The following is a 17,983-nucleotide window of genomic DNA, read 5'->3' on the forward strand; positions in this document are numbered from 1 at the left end:
GAGATATTATTTTGTTGGCTTCGGAAGTTGCCAAAAGTAATATACAAAATAACAATATATGTTATCATGATACTTAATTAAATATGTAATGATACAGGTTGAGTGTTGAGTTATCTGCTGTATTTCGTAATGTTATTTTAGTACTAGGTTAAGTCGTGCTGTCTGCTATTTACGTTTGTGTGTGTGTTTTGAGACATACACTAGTCTTTTATTGTGGAAACACTTCCTGTGCCAGGAAACTTACTGACGGAAACTTTGTGCGCCATCTGGTGGTCAGAGACGTGAGTGAACATACAATAATAATAATGATAATAAATAATAATACATTTTATTTGTATAGCGCTTTTCAAAATACTCAAAGACGCTTTACAGAAGAAATGGAGTTGAATAAAAGCAAGTAAACAGAGTAAAAAATACATCAAAATACAACATTCATTCGTTTATACACAGCTAAAACATAGGTAAAAGCGAAAATGGTAAAAGGGTACAAGAAGTTCTGACATGTTTGGGTAAGTGCCTTTTTATATACATGAATATATTTTGTATGTTTATTGGATATAACACACATTGCAAAATTACATTTACACATTGCGATTAAATTTAGGACACTAACACTCGCGTTTATATGCTATATCGAAAAGCGGGTATCTACTGTCGTAAAAACGGTAACAGCTGTCGCGACGGGTGTGTTGTGTGCTTCTGAGCTGCTGTTCACTGTGTGGCCTGTAGAGGGCAGTGACGTTCTGCATGCTGGGTTAGAGAACGCTTTAAGTGAATGCGTCCGTAGAATGAGAGAACTAGGAAGTTTTTGACAGTTGTTTCATGCTGTTTAACATCTGAACGCAAATAAATGATGTTGAAAAACAGCATGAACAGTTATTTTACACAAAAAGGGAGAAAAAAACATACTGGCACTACTATCTTGTAGTGTACTACAATATATGCTAGTATAAAGTGTGTTGTCAAAGTGCTGCATTAGCGAGGAAGTGCAGTGTTGTTGACACAGTATCAGCACCATGTTTACTGTAGTGACGTCACTGCCTTGTTCTTCTTCTGTCTGGACTGGACTTTAACCTTTCCCCCCTCAATGTTTTTTTCCACATGTGTATTGTTACTTTTTTTTCAAACTTGAAGATATTATTCTTATATAGTATATTCTTTGTATATTGTTATTGTGCAAGCACAGAGAGAGACGGGCCAGCCATCTTGGATCCCATCAGTGCAGTGCGCCCACGTCCTGGTGTTGTTGTGGCCTGGAGGTGACATGCACATGTTGCCACACGCCTTCGTGTATTCGGAGGCGAGGTTTGAGATCTTGTTCAGCTTGTTCTGTGAGGTTGAAATAAAACTTCCAGCTTTCACTATTAAGATCTCCATTGGAAACAACTGAACAAAACACTGGTAATGCTTTTCTTGCTTTTGTTGTTGTTGTTTTTTCAGAAATGGCCCCCGAGCCTCATGATGGAGACCCTCTGTCAGACCATGCAAACTGGAGACCGGAAGCCTGACTGTGAGACTGTGGCATGCATCTACAAAATGACTGACGTTGAGTCTGACAAATTAGCGTTCACATCCACAACAAAAGCCTCAGGTTGCACGCAGTTCACTCATTCTGTCTCCCTGAGCTCTAAAAACAAGACAATTAAGCGTTGGATTCCCCGCAGCATGCCCTAGATTACAGTATAGGTCCCTCAAGGTGTCTGGGATCAGATGTTTGGTTTTCGTCATTAAAAAAAAAAAGTCTGAAATTGCAGGTGGAACGTCATGAACCCTCAGTCATTCTTAATCACGCGCCCATCATGTGATTCCCCCTCGGGGGCAGTTCCCATGCTGCTTGCCAACCTGGTCTTGAGAAGAGACAGCAATAGGATTTCACGAAAGATATGAAGGTGCAGATGCAGACATGCCGGATTGGCCTCATATAAAGGTTGGTGATTGTTTCACATGTGTAGGTGGAAAAGAGGAGTGGTGAGAACAAATCTGTGACACAAAGACGCTTTCTAGGCTCTGATCATAAATCATCAAGCTCGTTTTCAGGGGAAAAAACCCCCCAAAACAATATTAACTATAAAAGCACTCGGCGAGCGCACTGTAGTTCCCCCATATTGTATTTTACATTATAAATATTAGTCATACATTTAGCTAGCAATGCTAACTTTAGCATGCTAACACTTACCATAATAGTGATAGTCTTTATATAAGTGTCGAGCACTGAAAATAGCTAAAAATCCTACGATGCTAATGTTAGCATGCTAACACTTACTATAATAGTGGTAAGTTTTTATATGAGTGTCTAGCACTGAAAATAGCTAAAAAATCTGATGATGCTAATGTTAGCATGCTAACACCATAATACTGATAAGTCTTTATATAAGTGTCGAGCACTGAAAATAGCTAAAAATCCTATGATGCTAATGTTAGCATGCTAACACCATAATAGTGGTAAGTCTTTGTATGTGTCTAGCACTGAAAATAGCTAAAAATTCTACGATGCTAATGTTAGCATACTAACACCATAATAGTGGTCTTTATATGTGTCTAGCACTGAAAATATCTAAAAATCCTACAATGCTAATGTTAGCATGCTGATATTTTCCATATATGATGATATTAACAGTGCTAAATCCTTATATAAGTGGCTGGCACTGAAAATATCAAAAAAATTCTATGATGCTAATGTTAGCATGCTAACACTTACCATAATAGTGGTAAATCTTTATATAAGTGTCTAGCATTGAAAATGGCTAAAAATCTTACCATGCTAATGTTAGCATGCTGGCAATGCGGACATGCTAATGCTAGCATGCTAACACAGCATCAAAATGGCTAAAAATGCTACTATGCCAAGTCACGTCATGCTAAGTGTTATCATGCAAACATTAAGCATGCTAACACCTAGCATGATAGCACCAAATCTGGACCTTTCTGAAAGGATCCAATGACGCCAATCAAGGTTCCACTGTACTATAAAGAAGTCCTGAAACAAAGGATTGGTTTAAAAGTTTTTTTTTAATGTCTTTAACATGCTCAGAACACCAACCAAATCCATTTAGGAATCCAAAAAAGGGCTGGTGTTCCACGACTTGTACAGGCAGCATCAGCAACATCAGGAAGTTGCACAAATACGGACTTCCTGATCAAAATGGAATCCCACCAACACGAGCTTATGCAGTTCCAAAAAGGGTATCAGGTACAAAAGTAAAATTGTATATGTTGACATATCTCTATTTACAGTGTACATATTTACATGACATTTTTCCACGCTAAAATCCTAATAGTGTGTTTAGCATATTATATTACATTTGATTTGCAGACCTCAAACTGGGCATATAGTTAACACAGTTAACTGCAGTTAATCGCAGTGTTAGCACAAGGCCGGCGCACACTGCGGATTGTCGTTGTGCTCCGTCAGTTTGAGAATGACAACTCTTCTCTGGAGCGGCTTAGCCTCCGGTAGCTGCTCGGGTTCAGGCGGCGCCGAGTTCTCGACGATAAAGTCCCCCGGCGAGCGCCCCCCACCTTGCTCCGCCACGCGCAAGAGGCTGAGCTCCTCCGACAGAGCGCCCTCAGCTGGACAGTGAAGGAGAAGCGTTTTCAGAACTTCGCAGTGTCCGTACTCTGCCGCCAAATGGCAGGGGGTGCGTCGGGTCGGGTCGAGTTTTTGAGGGTCCGCCCCCTCTTCTGTTAACATCTTGACTGTGGCCAGGTGGCCCCGCTGGGACGCCAAGTGGAGTGGGGTGAACCCTTGGCTGTTCTCGGCGTGGATATCGGCGCTGTGTTTAATAAGGAGGCGTGACGTGCTGGTGTGACCCGTTTCGGCCGCCACGTGGAGCGGCGTGTTCAAGCCGGACGCCGTCGTGTGAACGTCTGCTTTAAGTTCGATGAGGATCCGCGCCACTCGATACTGCCCCCTTTGGGAGGCCAAATGCAGCGCCGTGCGGCCGTGCGCCGTCTGCGCGTTGACGTCGGCGCCCGCTTGCTTCACCAGCAGCTTCACGATGCCCAGATGTCCTTGCCAGGCGGCCAAGTGCAACGCCGTCCAGTTGTCTTTACCCTTGATGCGGACGTCAGCGCCGCGGCTCAGCAGCACTCGAACAACGTTCTCTTGTCCGTGCTGGCACGCCACGTGAGCAGGCGTTCGCCCTTGACCGTCAATTTCATTAATGGCCGCCCCTCGGTCGAGAAGCAGTCGCGCAATGGCTTCGTCTCCGTTGTGGGCCGCCCAGTGCAAAGCCGTGTACTGGTCCTCGTCTTTGGCGTTGACGTTGGTGCTGCGTCGGCCGAGCAGGAGTTCGGCGAGAGGCTTCGAGTGGTTCTCGGTGGCCAGGTGAAGCGGTGTGGAACCGCGGGCGTTGGCGAGGTTGGGGTCGGCGTTGTTCAGCAGGAGGAACTTGACGGCTTCCTCGTTGGCCAAGGTGACGGCATGATGGAGGAGGCTGCCTCCTCCGTCCAGGAGAAGATCAACATCCTGCGGTTGGAGGATCTTCATCAGCTTTGCGGTGTCCTTGGTTCTGATGGCGTCGCATAACTTCCTCTTGTGGACCTCAGCGGAATCTACGCGGTAGGAAGACGTAACCGTTGAACAAATACCCAAATCCGCACCGATCGCTACCACAACTTCACGCTTACCAATCGTGTTTTCCTTCTCAAACGACATCGTTATGGAGTCTTGTGACGAGAAGGCGGAGTCTGCAGACGACATGCCAGACAGCCTTTTGCATGTGTTCTCTTTGCTGTAGCTGCTATCCTCCTTCAGACGGTCAAAGCTCCTGGAGATCCCAGAATCCACTTGGGTCAGCAGCTCAGACAGACTGTAGTCTTTTTCCGGCAACATGGCCGATTTCGGACGCACGGGTTGCTTTGTGTTTTGAACCTGCAGGAAGGGAATAGAAAACTTTAGCCCTTAGATGCATAAGTGGGTCAAAAATGACCCGGTAAGGTTGTTTTCTTGAAATATCGGTCGAGTGGTTAGCGCGCAGACCTCACAGCTAGGAGACCGGGGTTCAATTCCACCCTCGGCCATCTCTGTGTGGAGTTTCCATGTTCTCCCCGTGCATGCATGGGTTTTCTCCGGGTTTCCTCCCACATTCCAAAAACATGCTAGGTTAATTAGCGACTCCAAATTGTCCATAGGTATGAATGTGAGTGTGAATGGTTGTTTGTCTATATGTGCCCTGTGATTGGCTGGCCACCAGTCCAGGGTGTACCCCGCCTCTCGCCCAAAGACAGCTGGGATAGGCTCCAGCATCCCCCCCTCGTGACCCTCGTGAGGATAAGCAGTAGAAAATGAATGAATTACTGTTTTGTGGTTGAATACGGCCACAAAATATATTAATAGTCCAAAAATTATGATACCATATCATGATATAGTAAAGGAAATATTGCACTATCATCGTTCACTCCGAAGTTGTGGAACATATTTTGACACATATTTTCTTGCAGGCCATTCATACTGTCTGTCAAACATTTGCAGCATTTCTTGAAATGAATTCTTTACCCCGCCTCTTGCCCAAAGACAGCTGGGATAGGCTCCAGCACCCCCCTCAACCCTCGTGAGGAAAAGCGGTAGAAAATGAATGAATGAGTAATAAAAGCCGTATTTTCCAGGCTTTAAGTCGCATATTCCTAGTTTGACTGGTCCTGTGACTTGTGTATCAAATTCTATATATAATTTAACATGCTTAGTCATACTAACCCAACATGAACCAAGGAGGAGCTCGAGGCCAGCGACATCAAGAATGAAGAAGTCAATGGATTCAATGATGTGGAATGAGATCGGGAGCTCGGTGAACTTCCTTGCTTGTCGGACTAGCTGGCTTGTTATATTAATTCCGAGACGTGATTTTTACCTTTTCCACTTTTCTGACCTGTTATTGTTGTTGGAATGTTTATTTCTGTGTTTCCTGTGTATTTGAAAGTGAGCCCTGAATGCTCGGTTTCAGAAAGTTTTTTTTCTAAATGTCGGCTCGCTGTCACGTTATACTTATCCTGGGTACAAGCTGTACACCTGACCTCCTCCCCAATCACAGCGAGGTAGGCGTGCCCGGGGGAGGGCAAGGAAAATAATAAAAATAATAAGCTACAAGGAAATGTAGCTGGAATAGGTGCAGATTCCGGTAGATCTTGAAAGCTTTCTGTGGCAGTTATTGTGTGTAGTCCGCAACTAAATACAAAGGGCCAAAAATGAGCATAAAAGGTCCTCTTTAAGCTATTGTGTTGCTGAATAACTGATAATGTGTTACACGAAGACACCAGGTTAAATGTCGGTTCTTTGTCGGCATATAAAGTAAACTATGTATTCGATTTCAGTCCATTTTTATGATAGAGGTTTCTTTATAAAACTAAAAATTTAATAATTAATGCAGAAAAATGAGCTTCTATCTGATCTCCAAGCAACATGTGACTTAGTACTTTTTAGTACTTGGTGGAGTAACACTTGTCGGCAAGCACAAAGGTTGTTTACACAAAGACACCATTGTCTGGGACCTGTGTCTGTGGACCAAAACGTGACAACTGGGAGTGGCGTTTACGATTGAGCAGTGCCAAGGTACTGACGCTAAGCACGAGGACGCCATTCTGCATGCATGTGTTTATGTTTTGTTGCTGTTGTTTTTAAATCAATGCGACAACCGGCGAGGTCTCTGTACCTGGTGAAGGGACAGCACGTCGCAAGAGGTGGACTCTGACTCGGACACGGACGAGGTCGGAGTCTTGGACTCTGCTTGAGGTTTGGAGCACAGATCTTCAGCTTCGGATGTGATGTCTAGAAGAAGGGAGAGAGTTAGTTTATTGCTGGTAGGGCTGTCGCAAGCGTAGTTTTATACATTACTAAAGAAATGCTGCAAACGTTTGACAGATAGTATGAATCGCCTGTTATGTCAAAAATGACAATTCCACATCCGGTTGGAAAATTATATGCTAATGCTTCATTGTCTGGTTATGCAAATGAGTTAATTAATTAAACACAACTTACCCTGGAAGCTGGGTCTGGCCTCAGGGTTTGTTGCCCAGCAGCGCTGCATGAGACTCAAGAAGCCCATGCAGGCGGTCGGGCGACTGCGCGGCACTGCCCCTAGATCCGGACGCACCCCTTTCACCACCTTCACCATGATCTGCAAGATGTTGTTTTCTCCTGCGGGGAAAAACAGTCAAGCCAAACTCACTGGAATAGTAAGGACCTCAAACAATGCACAACGATGACATGATGACAACGATGATGTGCTATATATATCACTATATTGACAGTTACTATGGTACCCATCATGTCATTTTATGGTCATATCACCTCGTACTTTGGTACGTGACAAAAAATTAAAAAATAAATAAATAAAAATTAATAAAATTAAGTTAAAAAAAATAAATTAAATAAAATTTAAATTATATTAGGAAAGCAGGAAGTTAAATTTTTTTTACAAAAAATGTTTTTTTAATTAAAAAACATAAAAAAATAATAATATACTATAATATCACTATATTGACAGTGACTATGGTAACCCATTATGTCATTGTATGGTCATATTACCTTGTACTTTGGTACGTGACAAAAAATAAAAATAAATAAAAATTGATAAAATTAAGTTAAAAAAATAAATTAAATTAAATTAAAATAAATTTAAATTATATTAGGAAAGAAGGAAGTGAAAAAAATATTTTATTTATTAAAAAACATAAAAAATATAATAATACTATACTATAATATCACCATATTGACAGTTACTATGGTACCCATTATGTCATTGTATGGTCATATCACCTCGTATTTCAGTAGGTGACAAAAAAGATAAAAAAATGAAAAAATAAAATAAATTGAAAAAACTAAAAAAAAAAATCTTCCATTTTATTACGAAAGCAGGAAGTGAACAAATGTAACAGTTACTGATTGTAAAAGTACCAAATGTAGGGGTAGGATTTAATAAGCTTTGCTTCTTCCTGCTCCTTTTGGACATGTGGAATTGTGAACTGATTATGTGATGCATTCAATTGTAATCTGATGCATGTTCAAATGAAATTAAACCATTACCATTACTGGTCGCAATTCATGGTTTTAAACAGGGACTATAAGAATGTCGTTGACTTAATTACATTACATTTAAGTTGTCTTACACACTAGGAAAGGTGTCAGGCCTCTCTATAAGATAATCATAAGTAAGATAATAAGTAGTCAACCTGGCCATCGTCTAAACAACAGTCAAAGTGCCACTTCAATTGCTTTGCTACCTGAGATGCCTGGGAAAACAAAATAGAATTTACTTGCCGGACGAGCCCTGTCCACTCGTGTGTGCTGGAATTTACTAAGCAAACACACACATACACACACACACACACCCCTATGTGACCTAAAGTCCTGACTGGAAATCATTTGGCAATAACAAAGGCTATAAAGTAAAGTAGTCTTTATGTTACATAGAAAAGAACAAAACAATGATATACATAGGGTCATAAATACTGTAATATTCCTCTTTTATTCATCCTATTACTTATAAAAACATCATAGCATGAAGCCGCAAAATTCAAAACGGCGAAGGATTACCGGACGCAATCTGAACGAGAAAGAAAATATCGGTATTAACGCATTCAATATACAACCAGTTCTCTACCGGCCATTTTAGACCACACTGATTGATCTTTCAAGGCACACACAATATTGTGTTCCATGGCAGTGATTCTCACTTATTTTCAGTCATGCCCCCCCCTAAGGGACAGATATTTTTTCACGCCCCACCCGATTTGAAATACAAAAGAAACTGATAATATCTACTCTTTTATCTGTACAGTACAGACTGAACTGATTACCGTTCTTTGGTAATCATCAGTAGAACATGGGTAAGTTTCAGGAAAATATCAGTTCCTAACTAAAAAAGGGAGAAAAATATTTTTTTGTGAAAATATACACTTCAAGCATACGCGTCACAACTCAAATATACTAACAAAGACAACACCAAAAAAAGGCTTGTGCTGAGCCTATCCCAGCTGTCTTCGGCCGAGAGGCGGGGTACACCCTGGACTGGTGGCCAGCCAATCACATGGCACATATAGACAAACAACCATTCACACTCACATTCATACCTATGGAAAATTTGGAGTCGCCAATTAACCTAGCATGTTTTTGGCTAATAGTCTAAAAATAATTCATTTCAAGAAATGCTGCAAATGTTTGACAGACAGTATAAATGGCCTGCAAGAAAATATGCGTCACAAACAGCAATTCCACAACTTCACAGAGTGAACGATGATTGGTGAACACCATTAACTATTTATAATTTAGTCTTTGGGAGTTTCGAGATGATGAAAATGTATAAATTGTTTTAATAATAGAATAAATAATAGATTGTTCTTACCTTGGTAGGGTTTCTTTTGAGTCAGGATGCCCCAGATGACAATAGAAAAACTGCAATAAAATTTTTAACATCATTTTATCAAAGATTTGATCATTTTATTAGAAAACTGAATTTGATATGTACATGTTTTGAAGTTTTAATTCAAATAAAGTTGACCTGTAAAGGTGGAGAGACAAACAAAACAAGTCCAACCTGTATACGTCATGTTTGGTGTCCGACACTCTGTCCTTCTCAATGATGCTTTCAGGCGGCAGGTAGGCAATGGTCCCACAGAAGCCATCTCTACTGATGTCTTCGGCCCGTGACATGCCGTTCCAGCGAGCCAGGCCAAAATCTGATATCTGAGACACACGGAAAGCGAGAGAGAGAGAACGAAGATAAGGACCTCAAACTGAAAATCCTGGCGGCCCTTCTACCAGTGTCCTCCACACCGGTGACTAATTTTACCCACAGAGTGTGGCAGGAAAGATCCGGGGGGGGCCGTGTCCCGGCATGCAGCGAGGGCAGCGGAGGCCCCGCGGAGCACGCCCACACACCATCACAACAGGAACTGAATGAATCTTGTAGGGACACGCCTGGGTGAGATGTTTACATCCAGCAATTACAGCTAAATGGATGCTTCCCACCCACTGCATTCATTTCGGTTGAGGTGCTGCTTGGAGTAAAAGGCGCGTTAAGTCACAGGAAGTGCAAACCAGAACATATTTTCACTTCCTGAGTGAGGTATAAAACAGGATGCTGTATTTAGACAATGCTCACTGTCCTCACTTGTGGATATGTAGGTTTAGACTTCTTCATTATTTTCAGAAATATGATTGTAGAAGAAGAAAATGTAGCAGGAGGGTTCACTGTTGCCGACTCAGGTGACTGAAATGTAACTGGTTGACTTTTTTCTCAAGTTTGTTTGTCATTAATAATCATCTTTAATGACCTTTATGAGTTCTTGGAGGAATGTTTTTAAAAAAAAAAATGTCCATGCAAGATGATGCATTTTGCTACTGTCATTCATGAATGGTTGTTGATCTGTTTCCCTGGGAAGAAGGACGGCTAATCCCAATTTACACAACTTTTTTTTTCTTTGGTCTACTGTACCGAACCAAAAGATTATGAAAGAACTTGAACAACACAGATTAATCAGGGTGTGAGAATAAGAACATGTAGCAGGAGGGTTCAGTGTTGCCGACTCAGGTGACTGAAATGTAACTGGTCGACTTTTTTCTCAAGTTTGTTTGTCATTGATAATCATCTTTAATGACCGTTTATGAATTCTTGGAAGAATGTTAAAAAATGTATTTCCATGTGTGAGAATAAGAAAATGTAGCAGTGCCATGCTGACCGCTTACCTTGACGTGGTAGTGTGCGTCCAGCAGGATGTTGGCAGGCTTCAGGTCCAGGTGCAGCAAGGGCGGGTTCATGCAGTGCAAGAAGTTCATCCCCACGGCCGTCTCGTGGATGATGCGGAAGCGCAGCTCCCAAGGCAGCGGTTCGGTGGCCAGCAGCGTTTCCAGCGAACCGGTCTCCATGTATTCCATGACCAGACCCTGGGGGTCCTCGCAGATCCCATATACAGGCAGGATGTATCGGAACTTGGCCGCCTCCATTTTTTTGGCTTCCTCGAGCAGCTCCAACCGTTCCCTGTGAAAAAAACGTGAATGGATGAGTTTCATCCAATTAACACTAAAGGTAAATATCAGAACTAGCTTCAAACTTATTCATCGACAAAGCAAGAATAAGAACCATGCTTCTCTTATGCAAATTTATAACTGTCCATAATGCAGAATCAAAATTAAGTAAAATATTTTTTCCCTCACAGAACTGTTATCTAATTGTGGCATGTGGAGAGGGGGGAGCAGGTAGTGCCACATCTAATATATATACGTTTTTTTGTTTTTGTTTAAAAAGGTAGCACTAACTTTATCTGTAGCGGACCAAATTTAGTTATGGCGGGCCGCCACAAATACAAAGATGAAGAGTCTTGAACCAGTCATGATGTGCTATATATATATATATCACTATATTGACAGTTACTATGGTACCCATTATGTCATTGTATGGTCATATCAAAAATAAAAAAATATTTTTTTAAATTTTTTTTAATTAAAAAAAAAGTAAAAAACAAACAAAAAAATTAAAATAAAGATTTAAAAAATGTTATAATTTTTAAAAAAAAAAATCTTAAATTATATTCGGAAAGCAGGAAGTGAACAAATGTAACAGTTACTGATTGTAAAAGTACCAGATGGAGGGGTAGGATTTAATAAGCTTTGCTTCTTCCTACTCCTTTCGGACATGTGGAACTGTGAACTGATTATGGGATGCATTCAATTGTAATCTGATGCATGTTCAAATGAAATAAAACCATTACCATTACCATATATTCCAATGTACTAATTTCATCCCCACTACGTTACCTTGCATCGCTCGTCTATTGTCTGTGCGTATACTACCGACCCCGCCGCCACCCACTGTATGACCGGGAAAAGGGCGAACTCCATTCATGTCCTTGTTCTATAATAGAACAAGGTGCTGGAATCAATGCACAGAGTGAACCCTCTTCCTGCCTGTTTGGAGGCGGGAGACAAGGAAAACAGACGCACTTGCACATGGCAATATACTGAAGCCGGCAAAATGAGCAACTTTGTTTTCGTTTATTGTGCAATAAATGAATAATTGTCAGGTTTTTTTTCTGACCGAGAAATCTCTTGAGGCACAAGATCTTTTGAGAAATGCTCTTTGTTTATTTTATTTATTTTAAAAGGTGTGCATATGATAATCGTATGAAACGATGCATGCAAGCATAATGCGGTGACTGTTTTGAGATATTAAGGTCAACGTGTACTTGAACTAAACCTGCATTGTGATTTGTTTTTTTAGCCACGGATTGAAGTCACCCTCTCACAAAACATTAACCAAATCATTCGGAGGCCCATGCTTTGCTCACTGAGCTGTAATAGCTGACATCATTTCAAGCCACAACCCTGCACGTCATCACGAAGTTGGCAACCAGCTACGGGGAAAAAAAAAAAACAACACGAACGTGTGACCTTGTGGACTTTGTTCATCCGTTACACTTCCATATTTAATGTATGTAAATGACTTAATGTATGTGCATTCCAGATGAGGTCGGAATGCAGCAGGTGAGTGAGAGGTCCTGTTCTGTGTTGTTAAATCTTTGCACAGCTGCTCTTATCAGTCGGCCGCCACTGCTGACATCACCGCATTCAAAGCCGCTTCGTTAAAAATACAAGCTCTTAATGGAGGGCTTAGATAAAGTCAATGCTTGTATTTTAGGAATGTGTGGGAAAGGCTAAAGTAAAAAAAAACTGGAGCGGGTGGCCCGGCGGTCGAGTGGTTAGCGCGCAGACCTCACAGCTAGGAGAACAGGGTTCAATTTCCACCCTCGGCTATCTCTGTGTGGAGTTTGCATGTTCTCCCCGTGCATGCGTGGGTTTTCTCCGGGTACTCCGGTTTCCTCCCACATTCCAAAAACATGCTAGGTTAATTGGCGACTCCAAATTGTCCATAGGTATGAATGTGAGTGTGAATGGTTGTTTGTCTATATGTGCCCTGTGATTGGCTGGCAACCAGTCCAGGGTCTACCCCGTCTCTCGACAGAAGACAGCTGGGATAGGCTCCAGCACCCCCCCACGACCTTCGTGAGGATAAGTGGTAGAAAATGAATGAATGAATTACTGTTTTGTGGTTGAATACGGCCATAAAATATATTAATAGTCCAAAGATTATACCATACCATGAAATATTAAAGGAAATATTGCACTATCATCGTTCACTCTGTGAAGTTGTGGAATTGCCGTTTGTGACACGTACTTTCTTGCAGGCCATTCATACTGTCTGTGAAACATTTGCAGCATTTCTTGAAATGAATTATTTATTTTTAGACTATTAGTCACTGGTTAATTGGCGACTCCAAATTGTCCATAGGTATGAATGTGAGTGTGAATGGTTGTTTGTCTATATGTGCCCTGTGATTGGCTGACCAACAGTCCGGGGTGTATCCCGCCTCTTGCCCGAAGACAGCTGGGATAGGCTCCCCCCGCGACCCTTGTGAGAAAAAAGCGGTAGAAAATGAATGAATGAATGATAAAACTGGAATAGGGAAAAAAAAAAAGTATTCTTTTTGCATTTGAGATTTAGATTCATGATTTCTAAAGTTAACTTTTTTTGGAGGGATTTCCTCAGGGTGCGCCTGACCTGCCGACTCCCCTTGCCCTTTTCATGTAAGCTCCAATTTGGTAAGCTTCAAGAAAAAAGCTGAGTCAGCATGACTGGCAAATAAGTGACTGCGACTCATCAATTCCTGATGGTGCCGGGGAAGTGTGCATGTGGGCTTCCAAGCATGCACCGTGAATGAGATAGTGGTTAGAGTTGATGACCCTCTGTTTTGTGCTGTGGGCAAATATTTAATGGTAATGGTTTTATTTCATTTGAACATGCATCAGATTACAATTGAACGCATCACATAATCAGTTCACAGTTCCACATGTCCAAAAGGAGTAGGAAGAAGCAAAGCTTATTAAATCCTACCCCTCTATCTGGTACTTTTACAATCAGTAACTGTTACATTTGTTCACTTCCTGCTTTCCATAATACAGTTTAAGTTTTTTTTTTTAATAATGTACCTCGTAATGTACCTCGTTGTGCATTGTTCCATAGTTTGATTCCACATACTGAAATGCTATGGCTTTTTAACGTAGTCCTAGCATAGAAGTGTTTCAAATGTACTTCTTCCCTGAGATCATATTTCTCCTATGTATTGGATGACATTTCTAGCTAATTGGTTATTTTTAGCCTCATGCATTATTATTTTAGCTGTTTGAAGATGAACTATATCAGCAAGTTGAAGTATTTGTGATTTTAGAAATAAGGAGTTAGTATGTTCTCTGTCGGCGGCATTATGAATTATCCTTACTGGCCTTTTTTGCAGTACATTTAGCGAGTGAAGATTGCTTTTGTAGTTATTACCCCATATTTTTTCCACACAAAAAATAAGATATGGTAGAACCAGAGAGCCAAATATTTGTGGGGCAATTGCCCATGTGCCCCATCGCGTCTTTACTTCCAGTTTCTTTTTCCATTGCCAACAGCAAAAATAAATGTGAATCATTCTAAAACTTTTTCCTGGTCTTGTGTCAAGTTTCTTGTTGCTTTGCGTTTATCGTGCTCAAGCGCCCTAAAGGCTAACTATGTCAAATATATACTGATTAGCCAATGGGATGACATAAGGAATGTTTTGTTTTTCCCTTCCATGATAGCAAAGACATTACTACTTAATCCTACAATTCCTTCAAATTGTTCTTTCGAACCAACTAAATGTTCCTTCCCTTTAAACGCGCGACCCGGTAGAACTGGTTTTACAGCTTCTATTCTTGTCTGTGCCACACAGTGGCAGCCGGCAGCTCCGCAACACAAAGGTGCCTTTGAGCAAAGTCGCGGTGAAATGACATGAATGTGTACTTTGTAGACGGTGATAACATCTTTGCTTCGGGTTCAGCGCATGCTTTGAATGGCGCCACAAGTCAGAGGGGGTAGGAGGACGCCGTTCTTCGCGATGGTGAAACAGTTACTTCCTGTTGAGATGACGACACAGCTGCAATTTTAAACAAACGGCTTGATTGGTGCATCTTTTGGTCCATAAACACATTGTGATAGAACTGTCTGTGAATGTGGCTTGTCGTTCCAACTCTGTACAGTAGATGGCATCATAATGTCGCTTTTTAACACACGCCAGGGAAAAGAAGACGAAGCAAGAAGGATACGTGTTCTTCTCAGCACATTTTGCATATAATGTATAATTAATTGGATTTGGACAAAATTTCAAGCTATTATTTTGTAGAACATATTCACAATTAAAAAAAGAAAAATTACTGTGTGGCAAACAGATATTTGTATTTATTTTTTTGATGTTTTTTAACATTATTAGAGCCCCCTTGACATGAACTAGCACCCCTATAATTATCTTTACACTCGTGTTACCCAATATAGTAGACAGAAAATAAGCCATTTAAGACATAAATAAGACTTATTTATAAGTCATATTAATTTATATAAGACTTATTTATAAGTCTTATTTATAAATAAGATAAATAAGATTTTTTCATAGTTAGAGCATAGAAAATCTGTTTACAACCGTCTAAGCATGGTTTTAAACATTATTAGAGCCATCCAGACATGAACTAGCACCCCTATATTGACCCGTACACATGTGTTACCCAATATAATGACAGAAATTAAGCCATAAATCAGACTTGTGCTTGTGTGTGTTGATGTAAACAGACAGGAAGTGATGTCGAGGGTTCAGAGTTGAGTTTTTTATCCTGTTGTGGGTTCAAGACGCAAAAGTAACCCCGCAATAGGGATTACCGTGTCTGTTGTGATATCATTCAAACCTACAATAAAAGCCTAATGCTCCCGTGTACCAAGTCTGATGCTTGTGTGTCTCACCGAACAATACAGTAACATTACGGACAACAAGTGGTCGGTGTGTAATACTACAGCATCTGATGTAATAGCTTATATTTATTATTTTGTGTGTAATTTGTGTTAATTTTTTGTTCACAATTGTTGCAAAAAGTCAGGGATCGGTGAGAGTATTAAAAAAATATATACTTATTTAAACCGACCACTCCCTTGCATTGTTAGCTGATTGCATCAGTGTTGATTGGAGGCTGGGAATTGCATTCCTTGCATGCTTTGGTCTAGTGGGGATCAATCACAGGCCGGGAACAGTGTGGAGGTATAAGATTAGCATGCTACATCACAAAAACAAATGCAAAATAAAATGCTGCACATGACAAAAATTAACACAAACCCCAAAAACACACTCATGAAGAGAAATTATTAAATATAAAAAAAATATTAGGCAGAATCTTATCAAGTGAATCAATATTTTGATTTAAGAATCGATTCCACAGCATGAAGAATCGATATTTCAGTATGTATCATCACTTCCGTTTTGGTCCGTGAACTTTGAGAATGTCCCTTAAGTTTTGTTTGTGTGTTTTTGAGATTTGTTTTCACATCTTGCCGCGTTTTTTAATGTTTTTTTTTTTTTAAATGGCGATTGAATGTTTGAACATTGTAGTGTGTTTAAACGCCCACGTCGGCTACCGTAGAGCCCCGTATTGTTAAGAGTATCTTCAAGTACTCTAAACATGACCAACACGGCTAATATTGAAAATATAGCAAACGTGATAAAGGTGAATTAAAGATGTTAGCAAGGAATAAATAAAACATAACAACATGTTTGAGAGACTTACTTGTCATCCACGTGAAGGCAAGGAGGGCACTTGATAGCCAGCCATGTTTTCCACTGAGAATGCCGCACTTTGTACACTTGTCCAAACCCACCGGAGCCGATTTTCTCCCAGGTGCAGAACTCAGAAGAGTCAAAGGTACGAAGTAGTCCCATATTCCCATGCGGTGAATCGGGAACATCCATATCTGAACCTCAACAAACCCGCCAGCTGTATCGGCTCCGTGTAGGGAGTGTTCCGCTTGTGAGTTCTTCCTTGTTTTCCCCCCCAAAGTCTTACCCAAAATGGCCCCTCCCTCTACTCAGGTGTAAAGGAGGGCTGGGTCCCGTGTGATGACGTCACTTCCTGATTTGGTGAGTCAGTCGACCGCTGCGCATGATCGGAAGAGTTCACAGTTGCTCCACGAGGCTCTGTGCTGCCACCTGGCGTCTTTAGATTTGATGTTATGCTAAATGTTTATACTAAATCATACGGTGACAAAGTTGTAATGTAAATTATATCGAAATGTTAATAAATTTAATAGACATAAAATAAAATAATAAATAGAATAAAATAATAAAATCATTTTGAGTTATATCTACAATATGGGTATATGTATGTTAATAATATAATGTAATGTAATGTAATATAATATAAAATATGTATGTTATGGTACATTAGTACATTTATTCTGGGTATGGAGAAATATGTATTCAATTCAGCGTTTAGACACTGAATCCTCTTCATAAACTGGAGGTTTGTTATGATTCCACTTGCTATTCTTTAATATTTCATTCAACAAATCTACTAAAATGACGTTATTTTCCCGACAAGTTTATTCCTGGAAATTTTTGATTTTCTTCTTGTTAGCATACTTTTTTCTTGCAATATTTTGACTATTTGCATAAAATTACAGCAGTTTTTTTTCTATTTCTGCCATTTTTTGAAACTTTCTTGTAATAATAGTTTGACGTTACTCCCATTGTGTAACTTTGCCCCGACCTAATTATCCAAATATTTAGTTTTTCTTGTAATATTCCGACTTTTAAAAAATCTTTAATATTTATTTATTATATTTTAATATTAATATGTATTAATATTTTAATATTTATTTTATATTCTTATTTTCTTAATTTTTTGTTGTTAAACGACTTTATTCTTGTAAAATTACTGCTGATTTTCAAATTTTTGCAGTTTTTTTTTTAAAATAAGATTTTTAGACTGTGCTGCGGGCCGTACCTGGCCCTCAGCCCCACTTTTGGGCACCCCTGTTCAATGTGCAACCTTCACCAACCTCACAACTGCAAATGCACTTCATGAATGGCAAGATTCTGAAACCGAACGGAAGAATGGAATTGTTGTTTGCTTAAGATTCTCAACGGCCCAGTAACG

The 17,983-nt window shown here is 40.3% G+C and overlaps 1 protein-coding gene across 1 annotated transcript; it reads right to left on the reverse strand.

Annotated features, from left to right (window-relative positions):
- Positions 1-2,974: 2,974 nt before the first annotated feature.
- ripk4 (receptor-interacting serine-threonine kinase 4) lies at positions 2,975-16,891 on the reverse strand. Its single transcript, XM_058087970.1, has 8 exons — positions 16,616-16,891; positions 10,682-10,973; positions 9,531-9,679; positions 9,339-9,388; positions 6,974-7,132; positions 6,648-6,763; positions 4,630-4,873; positions 2,975-4,554 (listed from the first exon to the last, which is right to left on the reverse strand). Exons 1-8 carry the CDS (start codon positions 16,795-16,797, stop codon positions 3,365-3,367), a joined length of 2,382 nt encoding a protein of 793 aa, XP_057943953.1. The 5' UTR covers positions 16,798-16,891; the 3' UTR covers positions 2,975-3,364.
- Between the last annotated feature and the right edge of the window lie 1,092 nt (positions 16,892-17,983).

Source organism: Doryrhamphus excisus, chromosome 11 (genome assembly GCF_030265055.1).
Source record: "Doryrhamphus excisus isolate RoL2022-K1 chromosome 11, RoL_Dexc_1.0, whole genome shotgun sequence".
NCBI classification, from domain to species: Eukaryota; Metazoa; Chordata; class Actinopteri; order Syngnathiformes; family Syngnathidae; genus Doryrhamphus; species Doryrhamphus excisus.

What these genes read in the sequence shown, in the direction of transcription:
- ripk4 (XM_058087970.1), bottom strand. Translation starts at nt 16,797, where the DNA reads ATGGATGTTCCCGATTCACCGCATGGGAATATGGGACTACTTCGTACC. An exon ending in ACGCACACTACCACGTCAAG is followed by an intron (nt 9,680 to 10,681) that starts GTAAGCGGTCAG and finishes CGTGTGTCTCAG; the next exon opens with ATATCAGATTTTGGCCTGGC. An exon ending in ACGTGCTGTCCCTTCACCAG is followed by an intron (nt 4,874 to 6,647) that starts GTACAGAGACCT and finishes CCCTTCCTGCAG; the next exon opens with GTTCAAAACACAAAGCAACC.